At 52.0% G+C, this 18,476-nt stretch overlaps 1 protein-coding gene across 1 annotated transcript in view; it reads left to right on the top strand.

Annotated features, from left to right (window-relative positions):
* Positions 1-3,314: 3,314 nt before the first annotated feature.
* Positions 3,315-18,476, top strand: part of NMU (neuromedin U) — an 18,318-nt gene continuing 3,156 nt past the window's right edge. Inside the window, exons 1-7 of the mRNA XM_068136655.1 lie at positions 3,315-3,459; positions 6,670-6,728; positions 11,897-11,944; positions 12,044-12,103; positions 12,794-12,823; positions 12,927-12,977; positions 14,819-14,893. Coding sequence (XP_067992756.1) covers positions 3,315-3,459; positions 6,670-6,728; positions 11,897-11,944; positions 12,044-12,103; positions 12,794-12,823; positions 12,927-12,977; positions 14,819-14,893 — 468 coding nt within the window. The remainder of the gene's footprint in view (positions 3,460-6,669; positions 6,729-11,896; positions 11,945-12,043; positions 12,104-12,793; positions 12,824-12,926; positions 12,978-14,818; positions 14,894-18,476) is intronic.

Below are 18,476 nucleotides of genomic sequence, written 5' to 3'. Positions count from 1 at the left end.
GGTAAATGCCTGGGAGGGCTACCCATGTGTCAGGAAGTGCAGAGCTACAGCCAAGCTCTCAGCCAAAAGGCAGAATCTGAAATGAGCTGCAGTTGATACTGGGCTGGAAGCACAGGAAGGCTGAAGCCTTCCAGGATTCATATGGTGGAACTCATGGCAGAACCAGGACTGAATCATAGAAGTATAGTAGTGTCATAGTATCAGTCAGGGTGGGAAGGGACCACAAGGATCATCCTGTTCCAGCCCCCCTGCCATGGGCAGGGACACCCCACACTAGATCAGCCTGGCCAGAGCCTCAGCCAGCCTGGGCTTAAACACCTCCAGGGACAGGGCCCCAACCACCTCCCTGGACAACCCATTCCAGGCCTCCACCATTCTCATGGGGAAGAACTTCCTCCTCCCCTCCAGCCTGAATCTCCCCACCTCCAGCTTCAGTCCATGCTTAGTGGCTGCTGCTTTTCCTCATGGACAGGAATCTGCTGAACACAAACTTCACACTTCAGAAGAAAGATTATGGAGCAATAGAAATGCAAACAGAGAGAGAGAGAGAGAGAGAGAGAGAGAGAGAGGTGTCATTCATCTATCTATCTATTTATCCATTTCATTAGGCATTTTCCATGGTAATTGGAAGCCCAGGATTTTTCTATCTGGAACTTTTCCATCCCCATTTCTTTTCATATGGTTTTGTGGAACCAAGCTCAGGAAAATCTTTCAGCCTGCAGCAGTAAGGCCCCCTGAACAAATGGCACTTTCTGGGCTACTCAGAGCCCTTCCCACTGCAGAGGAAGTTAAATTCAAGATACATCTTTCTTGAGTGAGTGATTTATTGTCCACTATTCATTAAGCACCCTGCACCATTCCATGGGCCCAGAATGGTTGCAGGTCTCTCACTCTCCCAATAGAATAGAACAGAATAGAACAGAATAGAACAGAATAGAATAGAATAGAATAGAATAGAATAGAATAGAATAGAATAGAATAGAATAGAATAGACCAGGTTGGAAGAGACCTTCAAGATCATTGCATCCAACCTATCATCCAACACCACCTAACCAACTAACCCATGGCACCAAGCACCCCATCAAGTCTCCTCCTGAACACCTCCAGGGATGGTGACTCCACCACCTCCCCAGGCAGCCCATCCCAATGGGCAATCACTCTCTCTCTGTATAGAATTTCTTCCTAACATCCAGCCTGAACCTCCCCTGGCACAGCTTGAGACTGTGTCCTCTTGTTCTGGTGCTGGCTGCCTGGGAGAAGAGACCAACCCCCACCTGGCTACAACCTCCCTTCAGGGAGCTGTAGAGATCAAGAAGGTCTCCCCTGAGCCTCCCCCTCTCCAGGCTAAGCAACCCCAGCTCCCTCAGCCTCTCCTCACAGGGCTTGTGGAACTTCTGTAATTTATTTTATTTCCCAATCTAATAAATATTTAATGAGAAGAGAATAATTAAAATGCATTACAAATTAAATCCTTCCTTAGGCCAAGGCTCAGGACATTGATTCATGCATTTGAATCAAGACAGATTAGGGAGAAACCTTCCCGTGCCGATGACTTCCCACTCCTGGCAAAGTCTCCTGACTAAATGCATTCTGGTTTGATTAACAGAAAGCAGCAGCAAATGCAGTTCCTTGATTTGGATTGTTTTAAGACAGCTCTTTTAATTAGGTAGATATAATAATGCATGCAAAATGCAGGCTTCTTTAATTGATCTACTGCTCTGGTGGGTGACTGCACTGACACAAGGAGTAGCTCAGTCCCCACTCGTATTAAGGAAACATTTGCCACTGCATTTGATGGAGGAAACACACACATTACTAATAGAGCTTCACTGCACCTTAGCATGCTGCCTGGCAAAGGATCACAGGCTCACAGGATGTCAGGGGTTGGAAGGGACCTCCAAAGAGCACCCAGTCCAACCGCCCTGCCAGAGCAGCACCATAGAACCCAGCACAGGTCACACAGAACACATCCAGATGGGGCTGGAAAGGCTCCAGAGAAGGAAGCTCCACAACCTCTCTGGGCAGCCTGCTCCAGGGCTCTGGGACCCTCACAGGGAAGAAGTTCCTCCTCCTGCTGAGGTGGAACCTCCTGTGCTGTGTTGCAGCATTGTCTCTTTGCTGGGCCAGCAGCCAGTTCTTCCTCTGAAAGGCAGGAGAAAAGGCAACCCAGCAAAAAGCAAGGAGTGAATGGGGGAGGGAAGGAGGGGAAACAAGTCATACAGACTGTGAACTGGGAGGTGCTGCCCTGAGACACTCTCCATAGCATCTCAGCCCTGGAGCAGCACCTCAGCTGGGCAGCACTTTCCAGGAGCAGAGGCAGACAGATACCTTGGGAGAAAGCCAGACCCTGCTGCTGGGCTGGGTGAGGAGCAGGTCAAGGCTAACTTGAGCACCCTGCTGGAGCTGGGCATGATCTGTTGGCACTGGGAGCCTCTGCCAGACTCAGGCAGCAGGTCTGTTAAGCCAGGGGTTGCTGTGTTTCTGAGGTGGCTGGACTAAGATGCCTGGCTAGCTTCACAGATCTGAAGGTCTGTGTGCTTTTGAGCGTCCTAAAATGTAGTCCCTCAGGCTATCTGAAGCATAATTAACACCTGGGGACAAGATCTGCAGCTGTATTGTAAGCAAAATACCTTACTAAGCACAGCAGGAGGATTCTAAACACCAAATATCTCCATCCTGCTGAATTCTGCTGCACGGTGTGGCGTTGTGTGTGTGGAGCTGAGGCTCAGGGACAGTCGGGAATCAGTCACCCCCTGCAGCGGGCTCCTGCAGCTGCCCTGGGGCAGATGTCACACAGCCCCCCAGCCCCTCATCCTCTGCCCCAAGCAACTTCCATGAGCCTCAACTCCCGGGTTCAGGTAGAAAGCTCTGTGAGATTTTCCCGTTTAAAATCGTGCCTTGTCTCTCCCCCACACCGGGCTAGGGCAGCGTCTGGATGTTCGTTGCCACCCTCGTTGCCATCGCTCAGGAGCAGCACCTCCTGTCTGCCCCAGCTGCCAGGGCTCGGGCAGGCTTCCCGTGTGCTCTCAGACCCACGGGATTTTCTTAGCAAGAGGGGCTGGAGCCTGCCAAGCAGGCAGGGGTTGCAGCGCGGATCTGCCCCCCGGCTGGCGTGGGGCTGCGTCAGCGGGCGGGGGGCGGCGGCGGCTGCGGCCCCGAGGCGGCCGGGGGGAGGCTGCAGGGCGGCTGACGCTCCCCGCCTGACTCAGCCTGCCGCTCGTCCACGTGTCACGGAGAGTTAAAAAGTTTGGGCGGGCGGCGAGGGCATGTCCAGAGAGCGGCTGGCAGCCGGGCAGCGCCGGGACGCCGCGGCCATGGGAAACCTCTGCCACCATCAGCGCCCCGCAGCCGCCCCCCGCCGCAGCCTGGACAAGGCAGGGGACGGCGCGGCGCTGCCGGGGTCCCCGCTGCTCCTCCTCTTCCTCCTGCTCCTCGCGTCCTCGATGTCTGCCTGCAAAGGTGAGCAGCATCCCTCTCCCAGCCCTGCCTGTACTGTCAGCACGGCAATCTAGGGCGGTGGGTGGTGGTTTGAGGTTATTTTTTTTGGGGAGAGGATCCGGGCTGGGCTGGGAGCAAACGCGGAGCTGCGATCAGGTGCAGGGCTGGGAGCAAATGTGGAGCTGGGAGCAGCTGCGAAGCTGGGAGCAGGTGTGGAGCTGGGAGCAGATGCGGAGCTGGGAGCAGATGCGGAGCTGGGAGCAGATGTGGAGCTGGGAGCAGAGAGGCAAGGCTGGGAGCAGATGTGGAGCTGGGAGCAGAGAGGCAAGGCTGAGAGCAGATGTGGAGCTGGGAGCAGAGGCAGGGCTGGGAGCAGATGTGGAGCTGGGAGCAGAGGCAGGGCTGGGAGCAGATGTGGAGCTGGGAGCAGAGAGGCAAGGCTGGGAGCAGATGTGGAGCTGGGAGCAGATGTGGAGCTGGGAGCAGAGGCAGGGCTGGGAGCAGAGGCAGGACTGGGAGCAGAGAGGCAAGGCTGGGAGCAGATGTAGAGCTGGGAGCAGATGCGGGGCTGAGAGCCGATGCGGGGCTGGGAACAGATACAGGGCTGGGAGCAGGGGCAGGGCTGGGAGCAGAGGCAGGACTGGGAGCAGATACAGGGCTGGGAGCAGGGGCAGGGCTGGGAGCCGATGCGGGGCTGGGAGCAGATACAGGGCTGGGAGCAGATGTGGAGCTGGGAGCCGATGCGGGGCTGGGAGCAGATACAGGGCTGGGAGCAGATGTGGAGCTGGGAGCCGATGCGGGGCTGGGAGCCGATGCGGGGCTGGGAGCAGATGCGGGGCTGGGGGCAGATGCGGGATTGGGAGCAGAGGCAGGGCTGGTCAGGAGGCAGAGATGCGCTGGAAGTCGTAGCTGCGGGGCAGAGTTTTGGGGGGGTGTTTGGGGGGGAGGCTTCCTTGCGTACCCCAGCAGCATTCTCCTGCGCCTGCAAAAGGGCACACCCGCAGCTTTGGGAAGTGGCTTTTGTTGCAAGCAATTTCATTCAAAATCTAAAGCTAAGAAAAGAGAATCGAGACATACAACAAACCAGCAGGAAATCCTAGCGCCCTCTGGGAACCACTTAGTGCACCATGGAGCAGTATTGATCGCATGAGGAATCCCCAGGGATGGGGGTAAGTGGGAAAAGCTAGAGCTGCTGAGCTGCTGTAGGCATAGGGCTTGATTGGCTTGACTGAAACTCGAAATGCTGTCTTCTGTCTGGCAGTTGCTATTTCTGTAGTGAGGAGTGCCTGCTAAAAATGGGCTTTTAAACCAAACACAGGTAGTTTCTGTTAGCCCACTCCAGGCAGATTAACTTCTTAGCCCTCGTGCAGGAACATTCCAAACCAAGTCACTGTGCAAGGAGCACTTCTGTCCTCTTTGTCTTCTCTGTGTGGGAGCTGTCTTCATCAGGAGCCTTTGTGCTGCTTGATTGTGTGGGGTTTCAACATTAAAGAGTCAAAGAAATCCAGGAGCAGCACTTAGTGCTTTGGTAAAGTGTGGAGATGTGGAAGAGTGGAAGGAAGGAAGGAAAAGGAGGACCAGGAAGGTCAGTGGCACACAGCATCTCGTCATTGTCCTTAGAGAAATGACCACCAGGAGCTCCTGCAGGGAGAGCAGTGGAGGGAAGAGAAGATGTGAGAAGTGAATTCTAGGTTGAAAAATCATAGAATCAATAAGTCTGGAAAAGACCTCAGAGATCATCCAGTCCAACCTCTTACCTATCACCCAACACCTCCTGATGACTAAACCATGGCTCCAAGGGCCACATCCAAGCCTTGTTTGAACACCTCCAGGGATGGGGACTCCACCACCTCCCTGGGCAGCACATCCCAAGGGCCAATCTCTCTTGCTGGGAAGAACTTTCTCCTCACCTCCAGCCTAAACCTCTCCTGGCACAGTTTGAGACTGTGTCCTCTTGTTCTGGTGCTGGGTGCCTAGGAGAAGAGACCAACCCCCACCTGGCTACAACCTCCCTTCAGGGAGCTGTAGAGAGCAAGAAGGTCTCCCCTGAGCCTCCTCTTCCCCAGGCTAAGCAACCCCAGCTCCCTCAGCCTCTCCTCACAGGGCTGTGCCCCAGACCCCTCCCCAGCTTTGTTGCCCTTCTCTGGACACCTTCCAGCAGCTCAACATCTTTCCTAACCTGAGGAGCCCAGAACTGGACACAGGACTCAAGGTGTGGCCTCAGCAGTGCTGAGCACAGGGCAGAATGACCTCCCTGCTCCTGCTGGCCACACTGCTCCTGAAACTGTCCTCCTGCTGCCTGGGAAGGAGTTGAGGTTTAAGAAGGTGGCAGAATTGAAGGATAAAAGAACAAGCATGTCATGGGCAGTGACAATCCTGCAGGAGGCTTTTCCTCCTCCAGTGCTTTCCTCAATTGTACTTTGCCTTATTTTTGACTTCTGTCTTTTCTTTGTGCCCAGTGTGTATGCTCCAGGAAAAATCAAACCACACCCCAACCAAGCCCCAAATCACCAGCCAACAACCAAAGCAAGCTGTAGTCTTCAGGCTTTCTCACTTTTCTGCTCCCCCTGGAAAGCTTTGGGAAGGAGGCAACACCTGAAGCAGGGCAGGGGAGACCTTATTGGTCTGGAGTGGTCAGGGACTGGAATGTGCTGCCCAGGGAGGTGGTGGAGTCCCCAAGCCTGGAGGTGTTTCAAGGTGGTTTGGATGTGGTGCTTGGGGCTCTGGTTTAGGGGTGAGCCTTGCAGAGCAGGGTTCATGGTGCTCCTGAGGGTCTGTTCCAACCTGAATGTTTCTGTATCACTGTAGCTTTAAGCAGTTAATAATGCATTTAATCTTCCCAGGGACTGAGCTTTTCACACACAGCTAACAGAGGAAGCAAAGCCAGCTCCTCAGGTACTGTCACCTGCTCCAAACCACCATGTTCATAGCATGGGCTTCACTCCTATGCAAGCAGACATCCACAAAGCCTGTGGCCAGTTCTTTAACTGTAGCACAGAAGAAAGCAAGAGGCAGGGTCCAGATCCTCAGCTTGTCATGTGTTGCCAGCACAGGGCAGGCAGAAACTCCTGGGCACAACTCCCAGGGCAGCACCAGTCTCTCAGGGTTTGGAGTCACTCAGTGTGCCAGGTATCACTTGGTGGGCAGAGGTCTGCTTTAACTCACTGGCACGGGGTGTCTGTACAACTGGCCTTTGCTGTAGAGCACTGCTGAGCATCTTTGTGCTTCCAGGTGCACCAGTGCCAGCCCAAGCACTCGAGGCAGAGCAGGATTTTCAGCTGTGGAAAGAGGTAAGCAGCACCTGCCATGTGACAAAGTCCCCTTTCTCCTGTGCCCTTCTGTGTCACACCTCACTCTCCAGCAGTTCTCTTGCAAGGATTTCAGGTGCTGCTTCTTGCCATTCCTGGGCACCTCCTGTCTTGGCAGCAGCAGAGAGAGGTGAGCCATCTCCCTTTGCAGGCATCCTGAACTGTTGTCCCAGGAGGGTGTTGTGAGGTCACTCCAGGGAAAGGCTGTCTTGGCTCAGTGGAGAGCCAAGTTTTGTCACAGCTGGCATTTCCCTCTCCATGCCCAGCCTGCCACTGCCCCACAGGCAACCTCTGGGGTCTGTATTGTCCATACACAACACACAGGAATTGTTTCATCTCATCCAGTTTTACCTCTTGCTGCTTCTGCTCTGCACACAGGGCTCAGGCAGTGTTTGGCTGGGTGTGGGACACTGTGTTGCTTCCTCCTGCCCCAGCCACTCAGTTTACTAGCAGGAGAATAATGTGCAGTGCCAGTTAGCTCCTCCAGCATCCTGCTGCTGATCACAATGGATCTTCCACTCTCATCCTTGACATGAACATTTGATTTGGCTCCAGGATGTGACATATGTTCCATCTTCTGGAACAGGACAGAACACCCAGAGAGGGTTTAGCCCTGGTGTTGCTGGAACCTTCAGGTATTCTGTTGACATTAAATCTGCAGCTTCTGGTACCATTAGGAGGTGACTCAGCAGGGACACAGATGCAGAATGAGCTTCTTCCTATTGTGAATGTTCCAAGAGACACTTCCCTTACTTAATTGTAGAAGCATTGACTCAAACACCAATGTATTGCTAGCCCAGCAGGTGAAGAAGCCCTGGTGATATTCATCTCCTGGGGATTGGGAAGCAAGGTCCTGATAGCTTGAAGGAGCTCATGACAATGAGTGAGCTGCCTGCTGGACTGAAAATGCTGCTTTATAGATGCCTGTATTTATTGCTAAGATTTGCCACTTGTAAGACAGGATTTGTCCCTGAGCCACCTGTGGCAAAGGCAGAGTTTCCCTGGATTTCAGTGGACACAGAAGCATGCAATGAGATACTAAATGCCACGTAAAATTATGTGACATAAGCAATAGAAATCTTAGTGTGATAGCAAGGACTGGAGAGGGTCTCAGGAAAGAAAATTAGAGGCAGAGCTGTAAAATCTAAAGCAGCCTGGTGGCAGAATCATAGCAGCATCTGCTGCAGCCAGAGCAGGGTGGGCAGCAGGGCAGGAGAGGGGATCCTGCCCCTTGGCTCTGCTCTGCTGAGACCCCACCTCCAATCCTGCCTCCAGCTCTGGTGTCCCCAGCAGGAGAAGGACACAGAGCTGCTGGAGAGAGCCCAGAGGAGGCCACAGAGATGCTCCAAGGGCTGGAGCAGCTCTGCTGTGAGCACAGGCTGAGGGAGCTGGGGCTGTGCAGCCTGCAGAAGAGAAGGCTCTGGGGGGACCTGAGTGTAGCTGAGAGGTGTCCCTGGGCATGGTGGGGAGCTTGGAGGAGCTGAGCTCTGAGCTGCTGTCCAACCTGAGCTGCTCCAGGATTGTATGAACTCCCAAGCTGCCACCCTGAGGCTACCTTTCTAAAAGAGGAGGAAAAAGTGCTGAGAAGGTGCACCAAGGATGACAGAAGCTATTGAAATGTTGTTGCTGTTGTTTTTAAAGGAATGAACAGAAGCTGGGGCTCTCAGCAGCCCTGGACTTGCCCATGCAGGGTTTAGCTGGGACGTACCTTGCCTTCCATTGTGCCCTAGCAGAAGCAATCTCTGGCCTGTCCTGCTCTTGTGTTATGGTGGTTACCAAAAGAGAAAACAAGCAAAGAAACCAAGCAGAAAGAGCAAAGTTTTAGCTTAGGCTCCCCAAAGGGCTCCAGCTTGTTTGATGCCACTCACTGCTGGTTTCTCCCTTGGCATATTCTTACCCCCAGAGTCGAGAAGCTGAATGAGTACACCCAGAGCCAGAGGACTGCAAGGGGGAAGAGCCTGGGGAAGGTGTGCTACCCACAGAACCTGGGAATTCTGGGGGGGGTTAGCTTCCCCACCACCTTAGCTAATGGTTTCTCTTAGTTGGGCCCTAGAGAAATGAATCCTCTCTCCTCTTCCCTTAGCTAAGCATTATTTGTTTATTACTTTCCCCTTATTGTTGTGCATTTTGTGTTTCTTACAGCTGGAAAGTGTTGTTCAGGGCTCTGCAGCTCTAATGAAAGCAGAGGACTCACTGCACTGCCTGCTGCTGATTTATGAACCCCCACTTTCTAGACAGTCAGCAAAGCTTTTTGGCATCAGACAGCATCAAACACTCAATGGAAGAAGTTGCTCATACCAATGCAGGTGCCATTGATGCAACCTCAACGTTCCAGAATGAAACCCAAGCCTCTTTTTTTCTCTTTCTTTTTCTTTCCTTTTTAACTTTTATTTCATTATTATTAAACTGTGCAGCTTCAGTTGGGGTTCTGGAGGCTTTTTCTTCCTCTTGCAGCATCTTCTGAGCCCTCAGCACTGGTAATATTGCTTCCATGAATTCAGAGCCTTTCACAGGCTCACAGGATGTCAGGGGTTGGAACAGACTCAAAGAGATCACCCAGTCCAACCCCCTGCCAGAGCAGGAACACAGAATCCAGCACAGGTCACACAGGAACACATCCAGATGGGGCTGGAAAGGCTCCAGAGAAGGAGACTCCACAACCTCTCTGGGCAGCCTGCTCCAGGGCTCTGGGACCCTCACAGGGAAGAAGTTCCTCCTCATGCTGAGGTGGAGCCTCCTGTGCTGCAGTTTCGATCCATTGCCCCTTGTCCTATCCCAGGGTGCAGCTGAGCAGAGCCTGTCCCCTCCCTCCTGACCCCCAGCCCTCAGCTATTGATAGACATTTATTAATTACTCTCTCAGTCTTCTCCTCTCCAGACTGCACAGCCCCAGGTCCCTCAGCCCCTGCTCAGCAGGCAGTGTTCCAGTCCCCTAATCCTCCTGCTAGCCCTCTGCTGGACCCTCTCCAGCACATCCCTGTCCCTCTCAGACCATTAAGAGGGACATTTGAAGATCATATTAAGACCTCCTGAAAGAAGCTCAGACTGTCAAATGTTGGGTCACTGATAGTTTTGGTCTGTTCCTGAGCCCAGCTCTCCACCTCTGGCTGGACACATCTCTTTCCAAAGAGGACAGAAGAACCACAGAAGCACAGAGGACTTTATTCCATTTCTTCTCCCTCCTTGATTAATAACCCTGCTGAAGAGGACTCAGTCATATGAGAGCCTTTCATCTAGGAGAAGAGGCACAGGAGGAGGATGTGATTAGCTGTCTGCACAAGGTCCTGGGCAGTATGGGGATGATGGGTGGGAGTCACTGAGTCACTGTTTCTTCCAAGACAAGACTGAGGCAGCACTGAGTGGAGCCAGCTCTGAAAAGCCTGATCAAGACAAAGCCAGGTGGCATTTCACACAGTGTTGGGAAACCCTTGCCAGAGGAGCTGGTGGCTGCTGCAAGTTTACAGTGGTTCAGAGAGGTTGGTCAAATTCAACCCCACAAGTCCACTGTGGCTGGAGACTGAGCTTGCTTTTTCCCCTGTCCTCATCTGAGGCTCGTCCCTGGGTGCCAAAGCATGGCCATGTCTGGAGACAAGTTGCAGAGCTAACCAGACAGTAATTTGGATCCAGCCCCAATGGCTGGTGGGGGCTGGGGCTCCTTGGCCTGGGCTGTGGATTTCTGTTTGTATGTTCTGTGTCTCTGTGTGTAAATTCCAGTCTGTGCTGACACACTGATGTTCAGTGGCAGTGACTTCTCCCACAGTGCTCTTTGAGCCTGGGTGCTTTGAAATGCATTGAACATATCTTCTACTAGCACTGGGATTTGGGAGCCACCTCCTCTAAACACAATCTTGTCAGGCTCCTCATTTGCCAAAGAAATCAGTGCAAGCTTTGGATGTTGGCTGCTTAGTGATGCACAGATGGACTGGCACACATAAGATGTCCTTGGCACATCTCCTCAGAGCTGTAGGGATGCTGGAATCCAGTTGGAAGAGCTGTGTTTCAAGGCTGCTCAGTGAACCCCTTGCTCTGGTTTTGTTACTTGCTTCTTCTTCAGCTTTGTTTATGGAATGGTCAGGGTTGGAAGGGACCTCAAAGATCATCCAGGGCTAACCCCTCTGCCCTGGGCAGGGACACCTCACACTGCAGCAGGTTGCTCACAGCCACATCCAGCCTGGCTGCAAACACCTCCAGGGATGAGGCTGCCACCACCTCCCTGGGCAGCCTGTGCCAGGCTCTCACCACCCTCATGGGGGACAACTTCTTCCTCACAGCCAATCTCAATCTCCCCATTTCTAGTTTTGCTTCATCCCCCCCAGTCCTATCCCTCCCTGACACCCTCAAAAGTCCCTCCCCAGCTTTCTTGGAGCCCCCTCCAGATACTGGAAGGCCACAATGAGGTCTCCTGGGAGCCTTCTCCTCTCCAGACTGCACAACCCCAACTCCCTCAGTCTGTCCTCACAGCAGAGCAGCTCCAGCCCTCTGCTCATCCTCCTGGCCCTGCTCTGGACACCTTCCAGCACCTCCAGATCCTTCCTGGCACAGAGGCTCCAGAGCTGGCCCCAGAGCTCCAGCTGTGGTCTCAGCAGAGTGAAGCAGAGGGGCAGAATCCCCTCCCTGGCCCTGCTGGCCACACTTCTCTTGCTGCAGCCCAGGCTCTGCTTGGCTCTCTGGGCTGCAAGTGCTCACTGCTGGCTCCTGTTGAGCTTCTCCTCCCCCAGCACCCCCAGGGCCTTTCCTTCAGGGCTGCTCTCAAGCCAGTCCTTGCCCAGCCTATAGCAGTGCCTGGGATTGCCCCAACCCAGCTGCAGGACTCAGATGTTTAACCCAAAGATAACATAGCAGAGGTTTAACTTTATTGCCCATACTCCAGATGCTTAAAGTCATGATTTGAAACAAGGGTTTAGAGAAGGTTGCATGAGATGGGGAGGGGAGTAAAGGACACAGATATGTAGGTGTTCAGGTCAGGCAAGTATGAATTCTTTATATGGTTAATGGCTTTTTCCACCCCCCTGGAATGCAAACTGCTCAGGAGTGCCCCTGTAAGGACTCCTCAGTGGACAGGCTTACCATGCTTCAGCTGCACTGAACTCTTCCTGCAGATAGAAATACTTCACTTGTTTTTATTCACCTGACTTCTTAAAACCTTTACAGATAGATGATGCCTGCTCTGCCTACCTGTCCAGGGATGCTCAGCCTCAGGTGAGTCAGACAGAGCTCACTTGGTTATCGTTTGATACTCTCTGTTATGTGCAGTAGGACTGGAAGTGAAAACCTGAGTTGATGTTTTCTGTGCATTAGGCATCCAGTGCAGTGGAGGAACTTTGCTTTTTGATCATGGGATTTCTGCAGAAGCCACAGGTAACACACACAAGACACTGCTCAGCCTTCCTGAGGCCTCATCTCTCAGGGGCTACAGTGAATTCGTCATTGGCCATTGGGATGTGCTGCCCAGGGAGGTGGTGGAGTCCCCATCCCTGGAGCGGTTCAAGAGGGGATTGGATGTGGCACTTGGTGCCATGGTCTGGTCACGAGGTCTGTGGTGACAGGTTGGGCTTGATGATCTTTGAAGTCCCTTCCAACCTTGGTGATTCTGTGATTCTGTGAATTCTGGGGACCCAGCATCTGAAGTGTCACTCAGTGCTGGAAGTCATGCTGCCAGTTCTGACTCTGAGATGCTCTGTGTCCTAAGCTAACAGCTAGAAGCTCACAGGGAGACTCCAACGTTTGGAAAAGCATTTCCAGGTTGGATACAAAGCTTGAGGGGGTTCTACTGCTCTGGAGAAGTTATGGGCTCTGAGTGGGGAAAGACATTTGCTAAGCAGAGGCTGGGCACATGCATCAACTCTTCTGCTGGAGAGTAATCAGTGCTCTCTCCAGAGCTGGAAGAGAGTGGTTGCATTGATAAGCAAAGACATGGAAGTGATCTGCCAAGGAAGGAAGATATCCTCATCCAGTACTGGGAAGTTTGGCAATAGAACCCAGAATTGCTCTTTGTGGTTTGTTTGTTTCCCAAGTAACAGCTTCTCTACCCATTTGTTATCCCCACAGGGTTTAGATGCAAAAGACAACACCAAAAGGGTAAGATTTCTCTGTATGACTTTTATGATCAGACTGTCAAGAACAATCCTAACCCCCATGCCCTGCTCTGTAGTAAAACCTCACTTTTAATCTTTTTGCACAGTTCTTATTTCATTATTCTAAGGCTCATGACTCAGGCAACTCAGACATGATGGTAAGTGGTCTAGCAGCTCCTTGTGAGTACCTCTGTGCTTGTGCATAAAGCTATGGTATGGTCCTGTCTGCAGTGCTCTCTCCCAGCTGTTAGGGCAAGCTCAGGCCTGGGAGCTTCGTGTTTGAGGTCTAGGATGTGTTTGAATAGCATGTAAGATGCTCAGCAGTGCTGGCCAAGGGTGCCAAACACCTGGATCTTAACCTTGTAGCTAAACCACCTGGATCTTAACCTTGTAGTTAAACCACCTGGATCTTAACCCTGTAGTTAAACCACCTGGATCTTAACCTTGTAGTTAAACCACCTGGATCTTAACCCTGTAGTTAAACCACCTGGATCTCAACCTTGTAGTTAAACTACCTGGATCTTAACCATGTAGTTAAACCACCTGGATCTTAGCCTTGTAGCTAAACCACCTGGATCTTAACCTTGTAGTTAAACCACCTGGATCTTAACCTTGTAGCTAAACCATTTAAGGCTAAGATGAACTGCTTGCTTCTGCTGCTGGCACAGCACATTGGATTTATGGAAACTGAGCACATGGCCATAAACAGGAAGAGCTTTAATGAATCTTTGATAATTAGTCATTAAAGTGTCTGTCTTTGTACATGCCATAGATATGTGCCAGGCAGAATAGTGTTTGAGTCTCACTCAGACCTTGGGATTTGTATTTGAACTGAAAAATAGGATGGCACAAACAGCCATAAAAATACTCTCAGGAGCCAAGGCACCTGTGAGCCATTCTTGCTCTTGAAGCCTAAACACAGTCTGTGCATCTCTGTGCTCTTTTTGTTCCTGTGCAAAGTAGGATTGTGAGAAAGTTAAGCATATTCATCCCCCCCCCCCCCATGTCTTAATTCATTCATCCTTTTGTTTCCATGTCCACTTTTGCCTTGTTCTTTACCTTTCTTCAGAAATCTGTGGTGTATTTTCTAACAAGTGATGCTGATGATATTGGGGTCATGGTGGAGTGGCTCTGGAGGCAATCAGTGGGCTGAGCTATTTCTGTTGCTGCTCCTAAGAGAGTACTGTGTCCCATTCCATCCCCATCCTGAACACCCTTGCCCCTGCCTACCCCCAGAGATCACTGCTTTACCACTTCTGCTTTAGCTGTTTAGGTGAGGACTTTCTAGCCCACCCTGGTGAGGCCATGTCTGGAATATGTGTCCAGTTCTGGGCCCCTCAGCTCAAGAAGGACCTCAGGGAACTGCTTGAGAGAGTCCAGCACAGAGGCACAGAGCTGCTGCAGGCAGTGGAACATCTCCCTGGGAGCACAGGCTGAGGGAGCTGGGGCTTGGAGCTGGGAGCAGAGGAGCCTGAGGGCTGCCCTCAGTGCTGGGGATCAAGATGTGCAGGGACAGAGCCAGGCTCTGCTCAGGGCTGGCCAAGCACAGCACAAGGGGCACTGGGGGCAAGCTGGAGCAGAGGAACTTTTCAGTACAAGAGAGAGTGAAGTTGCTACCTCCCACAGTAGCTAATCAGAGGAACATTGATAGGAGCACTGTATGGAAATATTCTCTGTACCACTCCCAGAGGTGGATCAGAGTCTGGATAATTGCAATTCCCTGGCCAAGAAGTCTGTGGGCAGTTCTGAAGCTGCCACGAGGCAAGGTGAGGATGCAGATCTTTCCCCTCTGTCTCTGTGAGCCCCAGCCCTCCATGCTGTCACTGTAAATGTCGGTACCTGGTGAAATGTTAACCCCCCCAGTTCCTCAATGAACATTTTCAGTCCCTGTCTGGTTTTTTTATGGTCCATAAGCCAGAAGTGTGGGGGAGAGACTTGTTTTGCCTCATAAGGTCTGAGTTCCATTGTTGCTCATGGGTCTGTGTTCGTGTCCTCTCAGTCCTCTGTCCTGCATCCTTTGCTGCAACTCGTTCCCCAGCTTAACGAGAGAAGACTGAAGAGATACAAGCTGGACGTATGTAAACCTCAACTCTGCATGCTTCTGACTCATTACCTCTCCTCAAAAGCTCCTCCTAGACCTTTCTGCTCACAACACTCATTGTTTTGTTCCTGGTTTAATATCACAGGCCTGTACCTTGTGAAATACAGAGGGGTTTCTGTGCTTTATGCTATGAAGAATGATCCTACTGGTATTTAACATTACCAACCAACCTGTGACACACAACAGTGGTAGAGCACAGAGCCTGGGTACCAAAATGGATTTGTTGGTTCTTTTAGGAGAAGAAAACATTATACTTACCAGGGAACTGCTTGAGAGAGTCCAGCACAGAGCCCCAGAGCTGCTGCAGGGAGAGGAACACCCGCCTGGGAGCACAGGCTGAGGGAGCTGGGGCTTGGGGCTTGGAGCAGAGGAGCCTGAGGGCTGCCCTCATGGCTGGGGATAAAGATGTGTAGGGCTGGAGCCAGGCTCTGCTCAGGGATGGCCAAGCACAGCCCAAGGGGCATTGGGGGCAGGCTGGAGCAGAGGAGCTGCCATGGGAGCAGAAGGCAGCTGCAGAGGGTCTGTTTGCAAAGGCCTGCAGTGGCAGGATGAGGGACAATGGTTTGAAATTGGAGAAGAGGAGATTGAGATTGGATGTTAGGAACAAGTTCTGCACCCCGAGGGTGGTGGAGCACTGAAACAGGATGCCCAGGGAGGTGGTTAAGGCTCCATCCCTGGAGATACTCAAGGTGAGGCTGGACAAGTCTGTGAGCAACCTGCTCTAGGGGAGGATGTCCCTGCTGACTGCAGGGGGGTTGGACTGGATGAGCTTTGGAGGTCCCTTCCAACCCAAACCATCCTGTGATGCTATGATTAATGGATTTAACCACCTCTTGTATGTCTGAAATGATGATTTATTTTAGAGTCTTTCATCATTTGGCACTGAGGTCTCAAAGTGAAGAGCTCATCAAGTCCCAAGGAAAAGGTGCAATATTACACATGCACCTGAAGACATTTTTCTTCTGCAGGGCTGGAGCCTAGAGAGGGAATGCCATGGCCCACACCTACAGAGCACAGCTGCTTGCAAACACTCACAGATCCAGCTGGAAATCTCAGGAAGCAATGGAAGCAGCTCTGAATTGAATTCTATTTCATAGAGAGCAGCTTAGTTGATTTGCTCTTGTCAGTTCCTTCTGTGAAGAACAGACATGTCCTCAAAGGTGTTACTCACTGGTGCTCACTGCATCCACTTCAGGCATTTGCCAAGCACTGGCAGCCTGCTGGAATTCATTTCATTTGCTAATGTTGCATGCACCTTACCTGCCTCAATGTCATCATAACACCTTTTACTTCACCCCTGTTATGCTTTACCTTACCTGTTTCTGTGGCAGACTTGGTGTAGTTTAATAGAAGAGTTTCAGCTCCTCTCTAAATGTTGCTGCTGAGGGGCAGAGCACTTTATAAGAGCATGAAGAAAATGCTGCAGCACTCTGCCACCAATCATAGTCCCTGCCTGTGAGAAAGCTGTGAACCAGCCTTTCCCAAAGAGCCTACCAGGTGTGCTGAGGAGGAAATGGCTTAGGTAAACTTTGAGGCAGTTGAAGATCAAAGCAGCTCTGGCTGGGATGTGTGATGCCCTATGGAGCAGGAAGCCCAAATGCTCCTGTGGGCAGCCCACTGACTGTGGCTCACTGACTTCAGGGAGCCTCAGCTTGATGCTGATTGTTTTCATCTCCTGGTGGGAAGAAAACCAAAACCTGCTGTACATAATCACCCTCACCTCTCTCCCTGGTCAGACTAAGGCTTCAAGCAGTGACTGGGTGAAGGACCAAACATGCTTAAAAGTGTTCTTCCTTCCCAGTTTGGTTTTGATTCCTCTTGAGCTCATCTTGGCTGATACAGTCATGATCTATAGGCACAGGAGGGCTTTGCTGGCAAGCTAATCTAAGGGCTTGAGCCAGGTAACCGAGCTCCACAGGAACACCCTTGTGGATGAGCACAGGTTTCTGCACAGACACAGACACAGGCACAGGCACAGACAGACACAGGCACAGACACAGGCACAGGCACAGACAGACACAGACACAGGCACAGACACAGACACAGGCACAGACACAGACACAGGCACAAACACAGGCACAGGCACAGACAGACACAGGCACAGACACAGGCACAGGCACAGACACAGGCACAGGCACAGACAGACACAGGCACAGACACAGACACAGACACAGACACAGACACAGACACAGACACAGACACAGACAGGCAGGTTTGTGAACAGGAGGCATGCTTTAGGTGGTGTTGAATATCTCCCAGGTCCTGGAAGTTAGGAGGGAGTGCTACAATGACTGTGCACAAACCTTTTGTGAGAGAAGGAAAGGCTGGTGCAGCTGGAATTTAGGCTTGATGTTAGAAAGATGTTCTTCCCAGCAAGAGAGGTTGCCCACTGGAATGGGCTGCCCAGGGAGGTGCTGGAGGCACAGTCCCTGGAGGAGTTTAAGAAAGGACTGGCTGAGGCACTGGGTGGTTCGTTAGGGTTGGGTGGTTGGCTGGACTTGGTCTCTTCCAGCCTGGTTGTTTCTGTGGTCCTGTGAAGATAGATTGTAGCCTGAGTTGGTTTTGAGTATCACCCTCCTGACATGCCATCAAACCAGGACACCATGTAGCCTTCCCAAAGAGATGCCTGGGTCCAAGCAGAAATTACATGAATAGGTTTGAAGTCTGTAACCCAAAGCAGAATTCCCTGCTGGTGATTGTCCTCTGGGATCCTGGAATGTTTCAGGGTCAGTTTCCTGGCTGCCTCTTTTGTTTCTGTTGCTCTGTCTGTTCACCCCTTGAATAGAAAACGTTAAATAACGAGATGCAAACAGTGCTGGACCTCCCAGTGGCAGTGTACAGAACTCTGCCAAGGAGCAAATGCTTAGCCTTTGCTCATTAACACACACACACACCCCCGTGGTACTGCAGGGATGATAGACCTGAGGTGGGTGTCTCAAAGCCAGGCAATGCTAGAACAAGGCAGGCCAGAGGAATGAAAATCATCCCTGCTTCACCTGCAGCACAGGAACTGGGTGTCATGGGGTACCTGAGGAGCTGAAGGCAGAGTGAACAGCAAGACTCAAAATGTAATGCACAGCTTGAACTCCACATCACTGGAAGGCTTCCTTGGGCTGAAGCTGTGCCTGGTGGGAGCCATCCTGACTTACACAGCTGCAGCAGCACTAACAGGGAGCAGGGGATGCTTGCCTTGTGTCACAACTCAGGTTATCCTCATAGCCCAGGAAACAGCAGCACTGCTAAACAAACTCCCCCTGAATGGTGTGTTGAGCACAAGGCCTGAGCTGCAGGGCTGACACCTGGCTCACGTAGCTGGTGCTCAGGCAAGCAGTGAAAATCCTGCCAGGAAGCTGATGTCTCCTCTGACCAGGGAGGTCTCATGAATGCCACTGCCTGGGGAATGCTTTCTGCTTGGCACATCTACATGAAATTTCTGCTGGCTTCATCATCAGTTTCCCCTCCCTTGCTGTGTGGATTAGCAGGCAGGGGTTTCTCAGAGCATGCAGCACAGAGAGGAGTCAGTACCACAGGAAGTGGGGGTTAGTCTGAGGGGGGC

Source organism: Melanerpes formicivorus, unplaced genomic scaffold, assembly GCF_026170545.1.
Source record: "Melanerpes formicivorus ecotype bairdi unplaced genomic scaffold, bMelFor1.0.p_v2 SCAF_4, whole genome shotgun sequence".
Taxonomy (NCBI): domain Eukaryota; kingdom Metazoa; phylum Chordata; class Aves; order Piciformes; family Picidae; genus Melanerpes; species Melanerpes formicivorus.
This window is presented reverse-complemented; position numbering and strand designations above follow the sequence as displayed.